Here is a 23090-nt window from a genome sequence, read left to right as displayed (position 1 = left end):
TTTTCAGGGTAAAAAAATTGAATAAATCAGTAATTAATTTGAATTTATCTAGTAAACATGTTTACCAGACTGTTCTCATTAAGAAAAAAAAAGGCAGCCTTAAAGATAAAATGAGAGAGGTGAGTTAATGTTCTCCAGACTGTCTCTCTATGGGGCACTGTGGAATTACCACGTGAAAAAACAAAAAGTAAATTAAGCAAAAGAAAACGAACAGTGAACCAGCAAACTTGCATTCCCTTATGCCATTATGAACTGATACCTTATAATATTTGAATTACCTGTTCCTGCCTGTTAGGAACATAAGCAGGCGATGAAGAATGAAGGAAACAAACTCTCAGTGTTTGCAGACACGCTTTACGTGTAGTGAATAGAAGGCAGCTGTTGAGATGACAGGGAACATCCATAGTTGATGCCAATTGAGTCTTTATTTGACTTCACCCTTAAGGAGTTTAAGAGAAAAAAAATAGAAATATATCTCTCAAGACATGGATTGAATATACTAAGAAATTTGGGTCTTTCTTTTCTTTCTTTTTTCTTTTTCTTTTTTTAATTTTATTTATTTATTTATTTATTTTGACTAGTATAAGTTTATTTACCAAAATAGTATTATATAATAGCAGGTAACTTTTAACTCACCAGTCAAGGGGCAAATATATTGACCTTCAAAATCACATGAACCAATTCCTCAACATTATATATCTTTCTCTACATATTTGTATGGATATATATATATATATATATATATATATATATATATATATATATATATATTGATTCATCTATTCTTCTTTCCTATTGGCTTTTTTATCTTCTATTATTGGATATTTTATTAATTTATATTTTCTTTGTTTATATTTTAAATGTCATGCCCTTTCCCAGTTTCCCCTCTGGAAACCCCCTATGTGGTCCCCCCTCTTCCAGCTTTTGTGAGGGTCCTCCCACACCTACCTACCCACTCTCTCCCTTTCCCCATCCTGGCACTGGGGCATTGAGCCTTTATAGGACCAAGAGCTTCTCCTCCCATTGATGCCCAACAAGGCCATCCTCTGCTACATATGCAGCTGAAACCATAGGTCCCTCCATGTGTAATCTTTGGTTGGTGGTTTAGTCCCTGGGAGCTCTGGGGGCTCTGGTTGGTTGATATTATTGTTCTTCCTATGGGGTTGCAAACCCTTGAGTGATAGGTTTCCTTTGTCAGTTTCTTTACCTAGTTCTCTGGGCCACTCAGGATGGGATGGGCATCCATGGAGGCTGACAAAAAAATATCAAAACCTAAGGAACCCAGAGCTGCTGGTAGACACAGAGGAGGGAAGGAATCTGTCTTCTTGCAACCACAAAAAGCCTTGGTGCTTTCAAACAGGTAGAAAAAACACAGCCTGAGACTAGGTGCACCATGTGGACTCGATGAGGTTTCTCACCAGGTGCTTCAGCAGCTAGGTAGAAAAGTCAGCACCAGGGTCTAAGAGTGCCCAGTGTTGCCAGATGTAGAAGTATGGGTGTGATAAGCAGACCATCAGCCTAGGGGCTGGCTTGAGCACACTGCGCTTCCAGTGTCTGTCAGTCATGTTTCTGACTCTTCAGCAGCAGCAGCATTAGTTAACAGATAACTCCAGTCCCTTGCATCCACTGGATTTTTGTGACCTCCCCATTTCTATTCCAGCTTTAGCTCCTCCTCATTTCTTTCTCAGGCTACTTCCTAGGCTGTTTTTATATGACACCTACGTGGCAGAGGTCTTTCTACTTAATTGTGAGCTCTGTTTTCCTTTCTCTATACTCTTGCCCTACACAACTTTTTAAAAAACTATTCACTTTATGTCCCAATATCAGCTCCTGTCTCCTCTTAATACTCCCTTACACAGATCCTCCCCCATCCCCCATCCCCTTATCCTCTGAAAAGGGTAACACACTTGGGTATCACGTTCCACCTCCCCATTCCCCACCCCTGATCCCGCACACACACACACACACACACACACACACACACACACACACACCAGGCATATCAAGTCACTGCAGGACTGGGCACATCCTCTCCTTTTCAAGCTGGACAAGGAGGCCCAGTTAGGGAAACAGGATCCACAGGCAGGCAACAGATTCACAGACAGTTCCTGCTCCAGTTGTTTGGGGATCCACTCAATGACCAAGCTGCACATCTGCTACATATGTGTGGTGGCATGAGGGGGGGGTCTAGGTCCAGCCTATTCTAGCTCTTAGTTGGTGGTCCAGTTTCTGAGAGCCCCCAAGGATCTATGTTAGTTGACTCTTGGTTTTCCTGTGAAGTCTCTGTCCTCTTTGGGTTCTTCAAATATTCCCCCTCACTCTGCCACAAGACTTTCCAAGCTCCATCTGATGTCTGACTATGGGTCTCTTCATCTCTTTCTGTTAGCTGCTGGGTGGAGCCTCTCAGAGGACCGCCATGCTAGGCTCCCATCTCAAGCATAACAGTATCATTAATAGTTGCAGGGTACTTTTATATGCTTTGCTAACAACTTCTGAGAGAAATCTCTCTTCTTGACACTAGACCAATGGATATGAGCACACACTAGTAATATCACTCAGTTGTTTCATAGGCCAGACAGCAGTGTGGAAAGTAAATTCTATATCTTCCTTAGCTACCCCATGAATTCCTCTCATCAAATACTTATCTAATCACCAGCTGCAGGGAAATCCTCACAACTCTGCTTGCACCGTAGTGATGACCGAGTCATTTAGACCTTATCTCCAAAAACATATCATATGCAGTGCAACTTTCTCCATGTACCCTTTACCATTTTCCTCCTAATCTACAGTGGTTGTATTTTACCAAATCCTTCTTATTCAGCCTCCCAGCCCATTTAAACCACCACAATGTATGACCTCAAAATCCTCAAAATGCACAAAAAGAACATTCATATGGATTAGATGCTCAGATATGCTCACATCCCACCAAGTCCTTTGGCACACCATATGCATTGTTTAGAGACATTTGGTCACTTAATTCCTGGCCCAGCCACAGGTCTCAGCCTGTGTGTTTCGGACAGTCCCTTGTACTTTCCACCCAACCCAAGTCAGATTTTGCTCCACACTTATCACACCATCTTGCTTCCCCTCTTAGAACTTACAGAATTCACCACCTTAGTCAGTTAAATAAAGTAGGAAATGGAGACCAAATCAAACACTGTCACAAGTTGCTGGAAGCAAAACCACCGATATCTTGGGAGGAGGGAGGGTAAACCTGTGATGCTAGGAGCTCAGGAAGATTGGTGGGAAAGAGGACAGAGAGACTGATAACAAGCACCCCACTATAGCTGAACAGAAGGGGGTACCCTGGTATCCTACAGCACAGCAGGATAACAGTCCTTTACAACAGCTGATAATGTATTTCAAAGTAACTACACAGTTGGGAAGTTCTTTACAGAGAGAAATGACACATGTTGGAGAGGAAACGGTGCCCTCAATTTTATCATCATATCACTTTATCCATATACGAAATTATCAAACTTCCTTCCATAAATATGTTAGTTAGTGTATTTTGGTAAGAATTCGAAAATGAAATATAAAGACTACTCTCAGGTAAAGAAATGGTTCTGTGAGCAAAGCATTTCCCACACAACCATGAAGACCTGAGTTTGGATTCCTTTAACTCAACAAAATTCTAGAGAGCAGTGCGTGTGTGTCTCACCCGTAGTCACAAATATACACCATGCAGATTTATACAACTTATTCCATTCCTCCTGGCATTACAAAGTGTTCTAATTAACACTGATAGCCTTGGGCAAATGCCTTTTTGTGTTTGTGCGGATGTGTTGTCTAAGATGTATGTCCTATATAGGATGGTCAAACACAAACACACAAACGAGCTCTCAGTGATTTATGTTGCTAAATCTTCCAAAAGATCTTTATAATTTTAATCAACAGCAATGATATAAAAAATTTGTCTCTTCTCAGACTTTTTCTTATTTTACAAAGTATGACAGTCGGATGAGAAAGATCATAATTTAGCATTCATCTTAAAGGCCCACCAGTGTTTGTCATTCCTCTCTGAGCCATCCGCACATGGCACCCGTTGGTTCCTGGAGTCATTTGTCATCCGATTTATCAGGTGCTCTTTGCTTTCAGGATGCCCCTTCTGTTTGTGACATCTCACCATTCCCTTTCACGGTTTTCTTTTGACATTTCTCATTTTTTTTTTTTTTTTGTGCAGATTTTCCTCCTGTCAAATTTTCTTATTAAACAGATTCATCTTCGTGTGGAGGCTGCTGTATATTAAGTCAAACTTAGAATAATGTCTCCCCAGTGCCAGATAACAATTAATTTATTCCCTACTTTTCTGTTAGGACTTCTATTGTTTATGCCACATGGAAATTATGGATTTGTTTTCAGTGTATTCTGTTGTCGGTGGATATAAAAATCCAAATACATTTTTGTTTGAGTAGTGTTCAACTGTTCCAATAGCTGCTGCCCAAGAAAATTGAGCTCACCCCCAGAGAACTGTTGCTGAACAAGTCCACTTCCCCCATACCGTAATAACTTTTCTCTTCCACTACCTCTGCTGGGTGGTGGGCTAGAGTAGAGTTTGAACCCTTCTTAGAAGTAACTTGCAAAAACATTATGCCTACAAACAGCATCATTGAAGGTCCATCTTTGCCTTTCTGATGACCCGAGAGATACTTTACACTATATTTTTATAGGTTTTCAGGTCTCCATTGAGATTTCCTCACTTGCATAACTAGTTAAGGACTGCTTTCTTTTCGCACTTGAAGTTTCACAGAAGCAAAAATTGTGACTGGCTTGTTTTGCCTCTGTCCTCCTTGTTCAGAACAGCATCAACCACATCATGCAACTTCAACCAGTATTCATTTTATTTGTTGTTTATAAAATAACCTAAAAATATTTCTCTTCTCACCACAAACAGGTTTAAAGATCAGTTGATATTTAGAAATAGATAATAAACGGAGTAGGACTTAAAGGAAAATGATAGGTAACATATATTACAAATTTCTGTTTGAGATACATGATGTTTTATGTAAAATGTTAATGTATTTAGACAAAAATATTTAACTCTGTCTATATGCTACTAATCACAGATACAGAAATGTTTATATGCAAAGAAAACACTGATTTTAAAACAAACAATGTAAATCATTTTCATGTACGGTGGGTATTCCAGATAATACTTTCTCCCATTATGAAGCCACCCTGGAGGTCCAAACACTTCAGAACTACAGTTTTCTATTGCTTAGAAGCATGATTGGTAAATGGAAACATTAATGTTTGAAAACAAGTCACTTAGCTCAAGCTGGCCCTAGCTTATTAAACCCCAAGCATTGGCTTTTCAATGAAACTTTAATGTCTTTTTATTGATATTGAACTTCATTGTTATTCACAATCACACTAAGGCATTCTCTTTTTACTATGGAAGAAACTGAAATAATTACATACTCTCTGGTAGAAAGGATTTGGAAATTTGCAAAGATCAAGCAAATCATTTGCAAATGCCAATGATTTGGTGCAGTTTCAGTGAAGCAGCATTCCATCCTAACATTACGAATATGTTCAGATAATTGCATATCCCTTCACTGAAAAAGCAGCAGCTCTAATGGTAAAATGGATCTTGGGTTTCATAGTGTACCGATATATTTAGAAACAGTCCCCATTAGTAAACATTAACTAAACTAAATGTTAAATAGTAACAATATAATTAATAATTTTACTGGTATAAAAATATAGCTCCAGGTCTTCATCTATATAATGAATGTTTTTCTTTTCCTTATTATTGAAATAACTACTATTGTATGTATGACATTCTATGGATATTGGTCTTTAAAATGGTTATATCCTATCCAGTACTTTTTAATAGTGGAAGATTCTGTAACTTGTAAAATTCACCTTGCTATATCATTTACAATAAAAGATTATGAAACCAGAACCAAAAGTATCTATCCATTTCTTAACACAAACTCACAACATTATTGCTAAATTTTTGTGGAAGTCCCAGAAATGTTATGGTACTGTCACATGTAAAAAACAAGAGAAATCTACAGTAGCATTCCTAATATTTGTTGAGGTGTTAACTAAGTCAACCTCCTACAAGTCTACATTCTGTTTAAGGACCACAACTCTCTATGGCTATCTATCAGCCAATTACAACTAATCGCATGGATAAGCCTAGAAAAAAAAATTAAAGTCAACCTCTGTTTGAACAGTATTGAAAGCTTTGTAAATAAAACAAGCAAAATGAAAACAAAACAACAACAGAACAAGAGACTGAAATAGAAAGTATTCTGCATCACAATCTTCTACTGTATGGTAATACTTGAATTTTCCCTACCCTACCATTTTAAATGTGACAGCATTTCATCTAAACAGCTTGGAATAATTTAATTCCCTAAAATAAAACGACAAATCTACTTTTTCCAATAAGACTATACACAATCTGAACCCATTGCTAGGCTGTCAAATCCCAACAGGGGTAAAAACACACTATAGAGCACAGGTCTGCCATGTGTCTAAATTATAGTGATGAAAGGTGATGTCGCCTGACATGACAGCGTTGTATGGCATTCTTCAAATGCAAGAGCTCAATTCCACTGGCACGTGCAGTCTATAGGTTCCTGGAGTGTGTACATAACTTCAGTGCCATTTCCTGAGCAATGCAGAGGCACCGTCAGGTTCCGCACCCCGTTTTCACGACAGCACTTGCAGAACCTCAGGTGACTTTCAACATTGATGTTGTATATGGTAGCTGATGGGCATTTCCCATCACAAGATGCCACACTAATCTGCAAGGACAGAGAATGAGAAAAGAGATCTGCGATTTCAGACAATACTGGTGATTATTTGATTCCTTCAGGGGATCAGTGAGAACGTTTATTTATTTATTTTTTTATCATTTCATTCCCCAATCTTCTATGTATATAAAACATTATGGACATGTTAGATTATCACATGTTTCACACTTACACCAAAGGGTTGTTGCACAGTTCTATTGATTAAAGCAATGCTTACATAATTCAAAGAATGGCGTGCACATGCATAAGAAAAGCGATATATGGAATAACTTAATTCTAGCTCAACAATTTATTGTCACTCGTATCATGTTGTAGTGCATGTACATCATAGAAGTGAACATGGCATTCTAAAACAGGTAAATTAATAACTCAGAATACATTCCCTGAGCACAAACACAATGCTAAATATAAAATACAAAGACATGTAGATTGAGTACCTATCTCTCTAGATTGCAATTATCATTGAAAACTATTGATTATTTATGCTAAGAATAATTTATAATCCAAAATTACAATGTGTTAATATTAGAGTGCAGAACTACCCTCAAAGGTAAATACTGTGTGTTGTTATTTTTTTAACTCTCTTGCCAGTACCACATTATAGTGATCCACAGAGTTTTAGAACACACATGTTCTTTATGTAACCACTGATATTTTTCTACTTACAGAGCTCTGGCTTACACAGTCCTGTTTCTTTATGATCGACTTGATGATCACTTTCTGGCATATTCTTTCTTCTCGTTTGCCTAGAAAAGAAAAAAAAATGTATTCTTTTCAAAAAGCCCATATAAAGGGTGGAAAGACAGGTAAATGGTTAAGAGCCCTGCCTGCTACTCCAGATGGAGTTCTCAGCATCCCTATCACACGGCCCACAACCCCTAACTTCAGCTCCAAGAGGACTGACACCTCTGGCCTTTCTCCATGGACCACTATAACTGTAGTATACGTAAATATAGCTACATATGATTTAAAATTATAAGAAATAAATATTGAAATTCCATGCAACTTGCTTTTCTAATTTAAATGTAAATGGAATTAGAATGGAAATGACATATTGTTTTAAAACATATAGTCAGTATAAAATTACTTTTTAAACTCTACTCTTAGATGTTGTATATGCAATATACTCCTTCCATATAACTTATGCCTTTTAGATTCATAATTATCTTCACCTTTTTGCCTCATTATCTTAGAATAATCATTATTATTAGTCAAAAGTATTACAAATGTGGAATAATGAATTTTTAGATTTAAATACATGTAAATATGTAATGTACAAAAACAATTGATTAACACGGTTTTTAAATAAAACTGTAACTCAGATTATAAGTATTCATTAATATGATAAGTGGTAAAATTTAATTATGGTAATACATGAATGATTCATAATTTATTCTATGGCTCTGAAATGTCCTCTTTAATTTCAAATTTAAAAGAACAACTTACAATCATGCATGACACAGTTGCATGTACCAATATGCAACTGAATATTACATAATAATATATTCCTAGGTGTGTATATTTAACAAATGTTAATAGTGCATTAAGTGTGAGTCAGGACACCAGAGGCCAGGATTCTTACCTCATTCTGCCACCAACTGCTTTGTCACTTTAGAAAAATCATTGGCAAATTCTGTCTCCTATACTTGTTTATGGAATGGTAAAATTACATTATCAAATTTCTTATGACTTTATCTATGAGAGGCTTAGTTAAAATACATGCTGACATGGAATTCCAACAGGTGAAATTAAGCTACTCTTGTTCAAGGAGAGATGGGTAGCTAATACTGCTGGAAATTAAATGGCCTTTGCCAAATAAAAAAATCTAATTCAATAAATATCTAGGACAATATTATTCATTGTTGGTTAGTTGGGTATTTTGTCCCTAGAAATGTTTCCTATTTTCTCACAGGCTTCTTTGTAGTATAATTTCTTTATCACAGCACTCATGGTAATATTTTAGTTTTGAAGAGAATTTTAGGCTATGATTTTTAGAAAATGCCATGAAAACAAAATGTCCAAAAATTAAATGAAAATTTTTATGTGCATCCCACAGTATAAAGCTGGGTGACAGGACTATCAACCACGTATCACAAGGCATCTAAGTGGTAGATTTCATGAAGTATATCTTCAGAACAAACTTTTAGAAGAGCACAATGGTCATACAAGCCACAGAAGGGAATCTATCATTGTGTAGACTATGGCTTCACTTACAGATCTTGCAACAGCCTTCATTATAAAACTTCACAATCCCTTCATTCTAGGAAGAGAACAGGTAGAAGGTGAAACATACAGTAAAAACACATTTCCTCCTAACTCGAAACTGAAAGCCGACTCACAATATTTTAATGGCTACCATAAAGCTTTTATAGAAAAATAATTAAACGTCAACAAATCCCAATAAGAATTTCTAAGAAACAAGGTATCTTGTTAAGCGCTGAATTGGCTCTTCCTTAATATGAAAATGTAGGGGAAAATGCTACTTAAGTAATACGTTTACAGTGTTCCACATATTTTTAAGAAAATAAAATAATGAAAGTTATTCTAAGTAGATGTCATTCATTTTCAACTCCAAATATAATTTAGACTACTAAATTGATGAATTAAATGTCTAAATATAATAAATGTTAAGATGACAATTTTTCTTTGAGAAATTTTTATTTTTAAAACAAAATCCATTTTCCAGAACTTAACTATAACCTTAGTGCACATGATATTTTGTTAGCCATCACTATTAAAGGCTATTAGTACAGGAAGCCTCTGCTATTTTTCTATGCAACAGAATAAATTCCATTATCCATTAAATCTCACAAATTCATTATTCATTACTTTTTGTCTAAGTAACTAACACTGGAGTTTATTTTAAAATAAAAAGCAGATCACTTTGAAAAATATCTCTTGATAGATTTTTCTCTGAGAAAATAGATAAGATGGAGTAAACCTACAGAATCAGGGAAAAACACTACATTCTCCAGTGGCCTGTATCAGAGAAACAAGGTAAATGTCACTAGATGTGGAGGCATTAATGACATGATATTTTTTGTCGATGTGTTTGTCTAAGAGAAAAAAAGCAAAAACTCAATTAAGTACCATTTTATCTGTATTAAAGGGAAGCCTGGATTTGCTGACCTAAGGCTTTTTCAATTATCCTTGGATATACACATAAAAGCCTAGAGACAGCAAATTATCCATTCTCAGGGAGTCAAATGTGAACTCAAAATAGCAAACTAAAGAACTGTGACAGAGATATGCCACGGTGTCTATAAGACCTTGGAAAACATAATTCTTAGATCACAGTTAATTCCACAGAGAACAAAGTACTAACCAGTTTGCATTCAGTCTCATTAAAAGGAGGGCAAACCATGCTGTAGTTTAGAATCGTTGCTCCCTCCTCGGTGGTAACACATTCGTATGTGCTGCAGTTATAGTGCCAGGTGCTCCCCTCCTGAGAATGAAAAGGAAACTTAGTGCTATACTTGCTAAGATCTGCTACATTACATAGAACCCTTATGTTAACTAAATCTTGATTTACTCAAATCCAATACAAGATAGACAGCTTCTTGGAACATTATCATTCCATCTAAAAATGTCCCCAATTGTATGTCAAAATTATACCGAATACACACACGCACACACACATTCATGCACACACTTGCACACATGCACACATTCATATATGAACACACACATACACAGATGCACACACACGTGAACATGCATCACTGCAAGCATGTATGCACACAAAATAAGCATTTAGACATCTATGCTCACACACACACACACACACACACACACACACACACAAACACACACCACTACACCACACTCATAGTACATGTTTGTATGTATTTGGTTTCATAATGGAAATGAGTTCTCAATATGAAATAAAGCACTAAGAAGAAGTACATAGGTAACTATTTCTACTAGGTAATCATCTAACATACAGATGGGAGCTCAAAAACAGCCTGGTCTACAAAGCGAATCCAGGACATTCAGAGCTGTTACACAAAGAGCCTCTATCAAAACAACAATAATAAATTTGAAAAATAATAATATCCAATAAATCAAAAATAAAATTTAACGGCTTCATGGGAATAATAATTTTTACTAGCCTCTTTTTTTTTTTGTCTTTTTATGCTTGATTTAACATAGAAGGAAAAAAAGAATTTCAAATGTAGATAGAAACATAGAATAATTCTTTCATATTTCTTTTTTTTTCTTGTAAGAATCTTTTTTTAAACGACTTTATTTTACAAAACAAAGATAAATGTAGAGATTTTAAACATTTTTTGCTTAAAATTATACTTTTTTGTCAGTACTGTTTTTTCAGACATTAAAATAATTTTTACATAAAACCATGTGAATATATTTTTTTTAGTCAGTACTTGATTTTTTTCAAGGGCTTGACAGTATGCATTGAAAACCTAATAGTTACAATAAGCATAAAGTACATGCAAAACAAAACGCAACATGGAAATAGTCAAAGTCTTCTTGTTTGTAAGTATATGTATATTTTTTTTGTTTTCTTTATTTCTTGGACTTCATACAGTCTGTGAGTTGTTTCTGGGGGAGTGCAAGCCTCTGGGGTTAGCATCCCACTATCAGTGACTGCATATTATGTCTGTTCTTTTGTGACTAGGTTATCTCACTCAGGATGATATTCTCTAGATGCAGCCATTTTCTTAAGAATTTGGTTAAGTCATTGTTTCTGGTGGCTGAGTAGTATTCCATTGTGTAAATGTACCACAATTTTTGTATCCATTAATCTTCTGAAGGACATCTGGGATCCTTCCAGCTTCTGGCTATTATAAATAGAGCCGCTATGAACATTGTGGTGCATATATCTTTGTTGTGTATTAAAGTGTCTCTGGGGTATATGCCCAGAAGTGGAATAGCTGGGTCTTCAGGTAGTACTATGTCCAATTTTCTGAGGTATCGCCAGACAGATTTCCAGAGTGGTTGTATTAGCTTGCAACCCCACCAACAGTGGAGAAGTGTTCCTCTTTCTCCACAGCTTCGCCAGCATCTGCTGTCATCTGAGTTTTGGATCTTGGCCAATCTGACTGGTGTGAGGTAGAATCTCAGGGTTGTTTTGATTTGCATTTCCCTGATGGCTAAGGATGTCGAGCACTTCCTCAGATGTTTCTCGGCCATTCGGTGTTCCTCAACTGAAAACGTTTTGGTTAGCTCTGTACCCCATTTTTTAATAGGGTTATTTGATTCTCTGGTGTCTAGCTTTTTGAGTTCCTTGTACACCTTGGATATTAGGCCTCTATCTGATGTGGTGTTGGTAAAGATCTTTTCCCATTCTGTTGGTTGCCGTTTTGTTTTCTTGAGGATGACTTTAGCCTTACAAAACTTTGCAATCTCATTAAGTCCCATTTGTTAATCTTTGACCTTAGAGCTTGAGCCATTGGTGTTTTGTTCAGGAAATTTTCTCCTGTACCTATGTGTTCTAAGGTTTTCCCTACTTTCTCATCTAATAGTTTCAGTGTATCTGGTTTAATGTGGAGATCTTTGATCCACTTACACTTGAGCTTTGTACAAGGAGATAAGAACGGGTTTATTTTCATTCTTTTGCATGCTGAGTGCCAGTTGGACCAGCACCATTTGTTGAATAGGCTGTCCTTTTTCCATTGAATGTTTACTACTCCTTTGTCAAAAATCAAGTGACCATATACATGAGGGCTCATTTCTGGATCTTCTATTCTATTCCATTGATCCACATGCCTATTTCTGTACCAGTACCATGCAGTTTTCAGCACAATTGCCTTGTAATATAGCTTGAGGTCAGGGATAGTGATTCCCACAGATGTTTTCTTGTTGTTGAGGATGGATTTCACTATTCTGGGTCTTTTGTTGTTCCATATGAAATTGCACATTGATCTTTCCAATTCCATGAAGAACTGGGTTGGAATTTTGATGGGGATTGCATTGAATCTGTAGATTGCTTTTGGTAGGATGGCCATTTTTAAGATGTTGATTTTTCCAATCCATGAGCATGGGAGATCTTTCCATTTTCTGAGATCCTCCTCAATTTCTTTCTTTAAAGGTTTGAAGTTCTTGTCATACAGGTCTTTCACTTGCTTAGTTAGAGTCACACCAAGGTATTTCATAGTTTTTGTAACGATTGTGAAGAATACGTTTTCCCTAATTTCTTTCTCCACATGTTTGTCCTTTGAGTACAGGAAGGCTACTGATTTGTTTGAGTTAATTTTGTATCCAGCCACTTTGCTGAACTTGTTTATCAGCTGTAGGAGTTCTCTGGTGGAATTTTTGGGGTCACTCAAGTACACTATCATGTCATCGGCAAAGAGTGATGTTTTTATCTCTTCCTTTCCGATTTGTATCCCCTTGATCTCCTTTTGCTGTTTAATTGCTCTAGCCAGGACTTCCAGTACTATATTGAATAGGTAGGGGGAGATTGGACAGCCTTGTTGAGTCACTGATTTTAGTGGGATTGCTTCAAGTTTCTCGCCATTAAGTTTGATGTTGGCTGTTGGTTTGCTGTATATTGCTTTTATTATGTTTAAGTATGGTCCTTGGATTCCTGTTCTTTCCAGGACTTTTAACATGAAGGCGTGTTGGATTTTGTCGAATGCTTTCTCAGCGTCTATGAGATGACCATGTGATTTTGGTCTTTGAGTTTGTTTATATGGTGGATTACGTTGATGGATTTCCTTATGTTAAACCATCCCTGCATCCCAGGGATGAAGCCTACTTGGTCATGATGAATGATCGTTTTGATGTGTTCTTGGATTCAGTTTGTGAGGATTTTGTTGAGTATTTTTGCATCAATGTTCATAAGTGAGATTGGTCTGAAGTTCTCTTTCCTTGTAGGGTCTTTGTGTGGTTTAGGTACGAGGGCTATTGTAGCCTCAAAAAATGAGTTGGGTAATATTCCATCTGATTCTATCTTTTGGAATAGTTTGGCGAGTATTGGTGTTATATCCTCAATAAAAGTCTGATAAAATTCTGCACTGAACCTGTCTGGACCTGGACTTTTTTTGGTTGGGAGGCTTTTGATGACTTCTTCTATTTCCTTAGGTGTTATAGGGTTATTTAGATGATTTACTTGGTCCTGGTTTAACTTTGGGACCTTGTATCTGTCTAGGAACTCATCCATTTCCTCCAGATTTTCCAATTTTGTGGAGTATAAGTTTTTGTAGTAGGATCTGATGATTTCTTGAATTTCCTCAGTTTCAGTTGTTATGTCCCCACTTTCCTTTCTGATTTTTTTAATTTGAATACTCTCTCTTTGCCCTCTAGTTAGTCTGGCTAGGGTTTTATCAATGTTGTTGATTTTCTCAAAGAACCAACTCTTGGTTTAGTTGATTTTTTCAATGGTTCTTTTTGTTTCTATTTGGTCTATTTCTGCCCTAATTTTGATTATTTCTTGCCGTCTACTCTTTTTGGGTATATCTGCTTCCTTTTGTTCTAGGGCTTTTAGCTGTACTGTCAGGTTGCTGATGTGAGCTCTCTCCAGTTTCTTTTTGGAAGCACTTAGGGCTATGAGTTTTCCTCTCAATACTGCTTTCATTGCATCTCATAGGTTTGGGTATGTTGTGTTTTCGTTTTCGTTGAATTCTAGAAAATCATTAATTTCTTTCTTTATTTCTTCTTTGACCCTGCTATCCTTTAACAGAGCATTGTTTAGTTTCCATATGTATGTGGCTTTTTGTTGTCTTTGTTGTTGTTAAAGACCAGCCATAGACCATAGTGATCTGAGAGGATGCATGGGAGTATTTCAATCTTCTTATATCGATGGAGGCTTGTTCTGTGTCCAATTATGTGGTCAATTTTCGAGAAGGTGCCATGGGGTGGTGAGAAGAAGGTGTATTCTTTTACTTTGTGATAGTATGTTCTGTATATATCTATTAATTCTAGTTGGTTCAAAGTCTCTGCTAGTTTTGCAGTGTCCTTGTTCAGTTTCTGTTTCCCTGATCTGTCCATTGGTGAGAGTGGGGTATTAAAGTCTCCCACTATTATTGTGTGGGGTGAAGTGTATTTTTTGAGCTTTAGTAGGGTTTCTTTTGTGAATGTGGGTGATTTTTTATTTGGAGCATATATGTTAAGGATTGAGAGTTCCTCCTGACAGATTTCCCCGGAAATGAGTAAAAAGTGTCCTTCCTTATCTTTTTTGATAACTTTTGGTTGGAAATTTACTTTATTCGATATTAGAATAGCCACTCCAGCTTGCTTCTTGGAGCTGTTTGCTTGGAAGTTTTTTTCCCACCCTTTTACTCTGAGATAGTGTCTGTCTTTGTCTCTGAGATGAGTTTCCTGTATGCAGCAAAAGGCTGGATTTTGTTTATGCATCCAGTTTGATAGTCTATGTCTCTCCATTGGGGAGTTGAGACCATTTATGTTAATAGATATCAAGGAATAGTTGTTTCTGTTTCCTGCTATTATTGCTTTTTTGGGTTGAGTTGTGTCTGTGTTTTTTTCTTCTTTTAGTTTTCTTGTTTAGGAGTTTTCTTGTTCTTACTAGGCTGTATTTTCCCTCATTGTATTGGGTTTTCCACCTATAATTCGTTGTAGTGCTGAGTTTGTGGTCAGATATTGTGTGAATTTTGATTTGTCTTAAAATATCTTCGTCTCTCCATCGATGGTGATTGATAGTTTTGCTGGGTATAGCAGCTTGGGCTGCCACTTGTGCTCTCTTAAGGAGTACATGATTTCTGTCCAGGCTCTTCTAGCTTTCATAGTCTCTGTTGAGAAATCGGGTGTGAGTCTGATTGGTCTGCCTTTATATGTTATCTGACCTTTTTCCCTTACTGCTTTTAGTATTCTTTCTTTACTTTGGGTGCTTGGTGTTTTTACTATTATGTGTCGGGAGGTATTTCTTTTCTGGTCCAACCTATTTGGAGTTCTGAAGGCTTCTTTTATGCTCATGGTCATCTCATTCTTGAGGGTAGAAAAGTTTTCTTCTACGATTTTGTTGAAGATATTTATTGTGCCCCTTAGTTGATAGTCTTCTCCCTCTTCTATTCCTATTATCCTTAGGTTCGGTCTTCTCATTGTGTCTTGGATTTCCTGGACATTTTGGGTTAGGACCTTTTTGTTTTTTGCATCTTCTCTGGCTGTTTTGTCTATGTTTGCAATGTTGTCTTCTGCCCCCGAGATTCTCTCTTCGATCTCTTGTAATCTATTGGAAATGCTTGCTTCTGTGATTCCTGATTTCTTTTTTTGGTGTTCTGACTCTAGGGTTATCTCTTTTAGTGTTTTCTTTATTGTGTCAATCTCTGTTTTAATTTTCCTCTTCCATTCCTTTATTTCTTTGGTTCTGTTTTCCTCTAGTTCTTTGAGTTCTTTGAGTGTTTTTCTTGTTTCTTCTTTAAAAGCTTCTGAATCCTTTTGCTTTTCTTCCCTTTCTTGTTTAAGTAATTCTATCAGCCTCTTGAGGCATGATTTCAGGTCTGTGTCTTCTTTTTCTGGAGTGTTTGGAGTTCCGATGTTTGCTGTTATGGGAGAGCTGGGCTCTGGTGCTGCTAGATTGTCTTGGTTCCCTTGGGATATACTCTTTCTCTTTCCTCTTGCCATTTTGTTGTCAGTGATATGTTCTTACCTTTCCCTTGTATCTGGTCTGTGTCCCTGGTTCTCCACTGGTTGAGGTGTCAGATGGGTCGAGCCCTGTTTTATGCCTCAGAGTCGTCAGGTGTGAGCAGAAGTTCCAACGTTCTGTTTCTGTTTGCTGGATCAGGCACGGCAGGGCAGGGCAAGGCAGGGGGTGCACTTTCCTTGTGTACTCCACAGAGATCTTTCTGCTCCCCTGCAGCCCAGGTCTCCCATCCACCAGTTGCTCAGCCTCTATGAGCCTCCATTCCGGGTGGCAGATGGGCCAGGCTCTGCTCTGCGTCTGGAAGTCGCCTCCGGGTGAAAACAGAAGTTCTAATTTTCTGTTCCCAATCACTGGATCGGGCAGGCCGGGGCAAGGCAAGTTACGGTGTGCGCTTTCTGTGTGCACTCCGCAGAGATCTCTCTGCTCCCCTGCAGTCTTGGTCTCCCACTCACCAGTTGCTCAGCCTCTATGAGCCGCCGTTCCGCCTGGCAGGTAGGCCAGGCTCCGCTCTGCGTCCGGAAGTCGCCTCCGGGTGGAAACAGAAGTTCTAATTTTCTGTTCCCAATCACAGTTGCTCAGCCTCTATGAGCCGCCGCTCCGCCTGGCAGGTAGGCCAGGCTCTACTAGCCTCTTATATTATTAGATACCAGCTTTTCCTGGAAATCATTTCTTATATTTGGAAAAATGTGAAAGTCTATATTAAAATTACTTTAGAAAGCAATATAATTTTTTTACAAAATTATCAAAAAAATGTCAAAAAATTTTAAATATAATAAGATACATTAATGTATGGAGAGGTTACACTATGAATAGGTGTGCAATGTATGCAGATGTGTGGCAGATGGCATTTTCTAATGTAATTCAACAAAATCACCTTAAGAAAATGCCACAGAGGGCTACTGTCCATAGGACATTGTGTAGGAAATAAAATACATACCTCATATATAACCGATGTTCCATTTTCCATATGAAATTTGCAGGATATATTTTTACATGTCCCACAGCAATCATAATCACTGGAGGATGAAATGTATATCTGGTGCTGAATATAATAAACAGGATAGTATTAGCCAGACAACAATACAAGCATCTCAGTGCATTAGTCCTGACAGCTTTTCCCAACTCTAACATGTTCTCCCTGAACATATTTAAGCATTCCTGAATTTCGAGGTGAAAAACTTCAAACAATAATTTATTTTAAGTAGCCAACGTAGAAATGAAGTACCTGTTGACCTCTAACAGTCAACATTCATCAGGCAGGTGCAACAATCTCAGGTCAACCAAACTGTACATGACAACTCTGGAAACTCAAGGTTATTCATAGTAAAGTGAGTGTCTGCATTAAATACTCATCTCATAAAATAATATGCATCTCATAAAATAATACAGTGTTAAGGTGATATTCAAGTGTTGAAGTCATATTTACAAATTCGAATTCTCTGGCTGAAGAATTTCAACTCACTGGGCCCACTGAGCAACTTATAAAAATACTTACAGTATCACAGTCCTTTGAACAGTTCACCATTGTAAAATTCAAAGAATGAAAGTCTGTATGGTTATCTTTTTCATCCAGACATTCAATTGAATAACAAAAATCTTGTTCCAAATACTTTATTAGAGATTGGCCAGGATTCAGTACTGATGTTTCTTGAAACACACACACATCATCCTTTTCTAGAATGAATGGAACAAATAAATGAATGAATAAATAAATAAATATTTTAAAACCCTACAATGTTGCCTTTTGTATTTACCAATCAATAGATAGAACATATTAATAACTATATTTTTATTGTAATGAACCAAATTTTCAAGATCAAGTAAGATATTCGGTATTTTTAGCAATGCAAGAATTTATTCAACAACATCAAAAGCACAGATATCCTTTAGTATATAGTATACACCATACATACATCCCTGTAGGGTCACTTGTATTAACACTATCTTGTAGCAACTTCCAGAAGTACAAGTTCCCAGAGTTGAGCAAGGCATTGCTGCCCCTTCTTCAGACACAGATCCTGAGCACTGGATGAATGTAACATTGAATACAACCATAGTAGTACCCTTCATGGTGGGATGCTGTAACATTTTGTGACTTCGACGATTATTATGTTAGTAGAAATAAACTGTGGCATATTAGAGTACACTGGGAGAGGGCTTGATCTAGCCCAGAAGCCCTCCTTCCCTCTAACTTCGAGGTTCTCCTTTAGTTGTCACATAAAAATTTTTGAAGCATTTTAACCCATTGAAGAAATATTCTACCTTCTATGAGCCACTAATACATAGTATGGAAATCTAATATTTCATACTCTTAAATGCTAATACTGATGATAACACGATGAATAAGAATATGTTCAGAATTTTAGATAACTTGTTTTAAAGTGATACAAAAAATTCTAATATCCTCTTAAAAGTGCTATCATAAAAATAATTCCTCTTCCCATCTTATTATCAAATTTCTCAGATAATTTTGGGATATTATGAAAAAAATAATAGTTGTTTAAAGAATACTCACAACTGAATTACTATGTCATATTTTTCAAAGAAAATATGTTTAAAGGCACGAGTGCTAAACAACAGACATCAATAACACGCATGCATTACCTAAAAAAAAGTATTTTTAAAAATATTTACCACAGAGATATTGTACACATCCACAGTCAGTCTGAAAGTTTTGATCTATTGTCGCAAATTCTCCCTATTTAAGAGAAATTATCATGTGACTTATTATAATTATTTTGAGAATAAGCATTATAAATAATGGTGCTGAGGTAGACACTTGTGGAGATACTTCACCAACCTGTCAGTGAGTAGAATTTAGTTTGAAGAACATTCAGGAAAAAAAATCAGAATAAAATGTAATTGTGGATTATTCAATGCTGGTAGGTGTATATGGTGGTAGGTGTATACACATGTTATTATGTGTACGGGTGCATGTATGCTTTATGTTCAGGAATGACAATGTGCATGCATGTTGACACCAGAGGGCAACAGGTTTATCCTTTGGCCCCTCTCTGTCTTACACATGAGGCAGGGTATTTAACATCTCCTCGGAGCTCATCTCTTCAGCTAGTCTAGGTAGCCAGGTTGCCCTGAAGATCTATCTTTGTCCTATGTGCCAGTGATATAGGCGAGGTGCCTGCCCACCATTTATATGGGAGCACTGTTTCCTAACTCTTGTCTATACTCTTGTGAGGTAAAGTTAACCACTAAACCATCTCCTGAACACAGGCTTTTCAACCTCTTTGAACTTCAATGTTCTTATCTACCACATTTGTTGATCCTGAAGTTGTAAAGGGCAGAGCAGTAAGTCTAGGGCAGAGTCTACTTGTCAACTCAGGAGTAGGATTACAGCACATAGAACTTGATGTACTCTTCACTAGTTATACAGACAAGTACACAGTACTTTACTGATCTTTGCCTTGTTTTTATCATCAATAAAACAGAAACAATGTGGCCACTGGCCACATAGTTTGTGGAAAGAAATAAATGGCCCAGTGTATATAATGAGTCAGGACTGAGTTGGCACACCCACCTTCCCCACCTTGAGTACTGTATAGCCTGCAGCTATTAGTAACTTTTGCCATGCCTGAGGTTCAAACCTCACACTGTTGGAAATGATTTAGCATCCTCTAAGAAATTACAGGTCTAGGCCTAAATATTCAAGTATTTGCTTGTAAGCATTTCCTTTTCCACAGTGCTTTTAATCTTCATAATACATATTAAAAAAGAAATGTGATTCTTCATATAAAAATTTATTCTACTAAATTTATACTACTATCTTATAGTTAGTTGTTCCTTCTAGCTAATATATTACATTTTATGGTGCTTTCTAATTTGTACTTTCATAAGTGTTAATTGATTTGCTGCTTTATAACTTTAATCTAAAGGCAATTTCAACAAGATGAGAAATTAAAAACTCTTCTAATAGAATTTAAAAAAAATAAACAATGAATCAAATAAGTAGCCTTCTTCTACTCAAAGAATAAATGGGCTGAGAAAAGAGTTAGGGAAATGACACGCTTCAAAATAGTCACAAATAGTATAAAATACCTTGGTGTGACTCTAACCAAGCAAGTGAAAGATCTGTATGACAAGAACTTCAAGTCTCTGAAGAAGGAAATTGAAGAAGACCTAAAAGATGGAAAGATTGCCCATGCTCATGGATTGGCAGGATCAACAGTAAAAATGGCCATCTTACCAAAAGCAGTCTACAGATTCAATGCAATCCCCATAAAAATTGAAACACAATTCTTCATAGAGATAGAAAAGGCAATTCTCAAGTTCATCTGGAATAACAAAAAAATCCAGGACAGCAAAAACTATTCTCAACAATGAGAGAACTTGTGGGAGAATCATCATCCCTGACTTCAAGCTACACTACAGATCAACAACGATTAAAAAAGAAAAACAGCACGACATTGGTTCAGGGGCATTCCAGTAGATCAATGGAATAGAATTGAAGACCCAGAATTATACTACAGACCTATAATTACGTGATCTTTGAAAAAGAAACTGAAACCACCCAGTGCAAAAATAGAGCATATTCAACAAATGGTGCTAGTCCATGTGGGTTGATTTCAAGGTGACATATGATATATGTCTCCAGGGACAGTGGAGAGGTAGGCAGGGAAAAGGCTAGGAAAATGGAAGAGGAGGAGTGTAGAGAGATCTGGGAGGAATGAAGATGGAGGCAGATGTTTATGTCTCTCTCAGCTCATCACTTCATAAATAAGATTGTTAGGGATGTTTTATAAGGGATAGAATTATGTAAAATCATTTGACTTACAAAGGTTATCAAATTATACTTATTGGATCAGAATAGTTCGGTGTGTTTTCTTATGTGACTACATATTTGAGTTCAAAGGGTGTAGTGGCAGAAAGCACAAAGCCCACCACTGAGTTGGGATGTGTGTGTCTAAGGCTTGGCAACATCTAGGGATCCATGCCATTTGCAGACACCAAACTCAGATACACTTTCTGATGCCAAGAAATGCTTGCTGACAGGATCCTGAAATAGCTGTCTCCTGAGAGTCTTTGCCAGAACTTGACCAATACAGATGTGGGTGCTCACAGACAACCATCCGACTCAACATGGGGACTGCAATGGAGGAGTTAGGGGAAAGACTGAAGAAGCTGAAGGGGTTTGTGACTCCACAAAAAGAACCACATTATCAATGAACCAGACCTCCTAAAGTTACCAGGGACTAAACCTCTAACCAAAGAGTGCACATTGAGGGACCCGTTGCTCCAGCTGCTTTTGTAAGCAGAGGGTTGCCTTATCTAGCATCAGCTGGAGGGGAGGGGGGGCTTTAGTCCTGTGGAGACTCAATGCCCCTATGTAGAGGGATGCTAGAGCAGTGAGGCAGGAGTGGGTAGGTGGGTAGGTGTCCTCCCTCATAAAAGTAGAGAGGAGGGAGAATGAAATAGGCAGTTTGCAGAGGGGAGACAGGGGAGGGGATAACATTTGAAATGTAAGTACAATAACCAATTAAAATAGAGGAAAATTAGAAACGTATTTTCTATAAAAGCTATTCTATATCATCTCCATCTCTGTAAACCATATATAACAGCACATGAGCAAGTATAAAGCTAAATGACACTAACAATGATGACAGTGACAATGAAATAGTGACAGCAAAGAGAAGGCCCATTGTGTGATACTGCACCTCATTGGTTTCCCAAAGGAGCTTGGGCCTTGAATACCAGAATAGGCTTTCTGGACATACACATTAAGCAAAAGAGAGAAGTGAAAAATGTAAGAATGTCTTTTTGGAAGACATCACCTTTTCTAAGAAGTGAGACTTCTTTTCTAAGCCTAAAAGCATAAAATGAAATATTTGATGAAAAGATACATAAAACACTATTAATCTCCCCTGTTACTTTAGAATATTAAATCCTCGAAATGTTTCTCTTTACATAGTCATAGATAACTTAAGAAAAAAAAAGAAAACAGTTCCATATTTATACCTGTTTTTCTTCTGTAAAGCACATATTGGAAGAGTTATTTGGATGCCTTTCAATATTACGATAATGTTTTTCCAATATTCTGCTTCATTTTTAGTACCTCCAATAATATAACATTAGTAAATAAAATTGTTTATTAAATAAATATGTATTATTTTATGAATCCCTCTTTTGGCAGATCTTACTCTTTAACCCTATTTGGCCTGGAACTCACCATGTAAACATACTAGCTTCAAATTCCTAGAGATCTACCTGCCTCTGCCTCACAAATACTGGGACAAAAGATGCGTAACACCATGGAAGGCCACTTTGTTTAATAAAATATAAGAGGATAACTATCATGTAATAGGGTCAGTTTAGTTTATGTCAACATAACACAACTAGGAAAGTTCTATTAATTTTGTAAAATTCAGAAATAAGGCAGATAAGGGGAGAAGATACTGATTTTACTGATTTGAACAAAACAATAAGGCAATAAAAAAATACCAATTCTTACCACTTCACAAGTTGGCATGACAAGGTTCTCACAGTTGCATTCTAGAAGGGCAGAAAGCCAACGTGGTTACCTGACTCAGAATACATCAACTCATTGTTATCAAACTTTGAGATAGAAAATGAGTTACCGCAATGCCAGTTCGGGCAACACTGTCCAGATACGTTTTCTTTCACCAGATTCATATCTTTTGCACATTCGAGTAATGGTGGAGGACAAAGATCTGGCTCACAAACTAGGAGGCAAAATCAAACGGGTAGAGATGAATCTTGTGGACTTGCATGTCCTCATTAGTTAG

The 23090-nt window shown here is 37.0% G+C and overlaps 1 protein-coding gene across 2 annotated transcripts in view; it reads right to left on the bottom strand.

Annotated features, from left to right (window-relative positions):
• Window positions 1–6560: 6560 nt before the first annotated feature.
• Window positions 6561–23090, bottom strand: part of OTOGL (otogelin like) — a gene marked incomplete at both ends in the record, with an annotated part of 132302 nt that continues 115772 nt past the window's right edge. For both annotated transcript variants that reach the window (XM_080935537.1, XM_080935538.1), the window contains 9 exons: window positions 6561–6761; window positions 7437–7516; window positions 8985–9030; window positions 10096–10215; window positions 17270–17374; window positions 17828–18006; window positions 18967–19030; window positions 22796–22836; window positions 22923–23027. In XM_080935537.1, the coding sequence (XP_080791663.1) occupies window positions 6561–6761; window positions 7437–7516; window positions 8985–9030; window positions 10096–10215; window positions 17270–17374; window positions 17828–18006; window positions 18967–19030; window positions 22796–22836; window positions 22923–23027 (941 nt within the window). The remainder of the gene's footprint in view (window positions 6762–7436; window positions 7517–8984; window positions 9031–10095; window positions 10216–17269; window positions 17375–17827; window positions 18007–18966; window positions 19031–22795; window positions 22837–22922; window positions 23028–23090) is intronic.

This window comes from Micromys minutus (assembly GCF_963924665.1).
Source record: "Micromys minutus genome assembly, chromosome: 22".
In the NCBI taxonomy this organism is placed as follows: domain Eukaryota; kingdom Metazoa; phylum Chordata; class Mammalia; order Rodentia; family Muridae; genus Micromys; species Micromys minutus.
The sequence above is the reverse complement of the archived record's forward strand: the minus strand, read 5'-3'. Positions and strand labels throughout refer to the sequence as shown.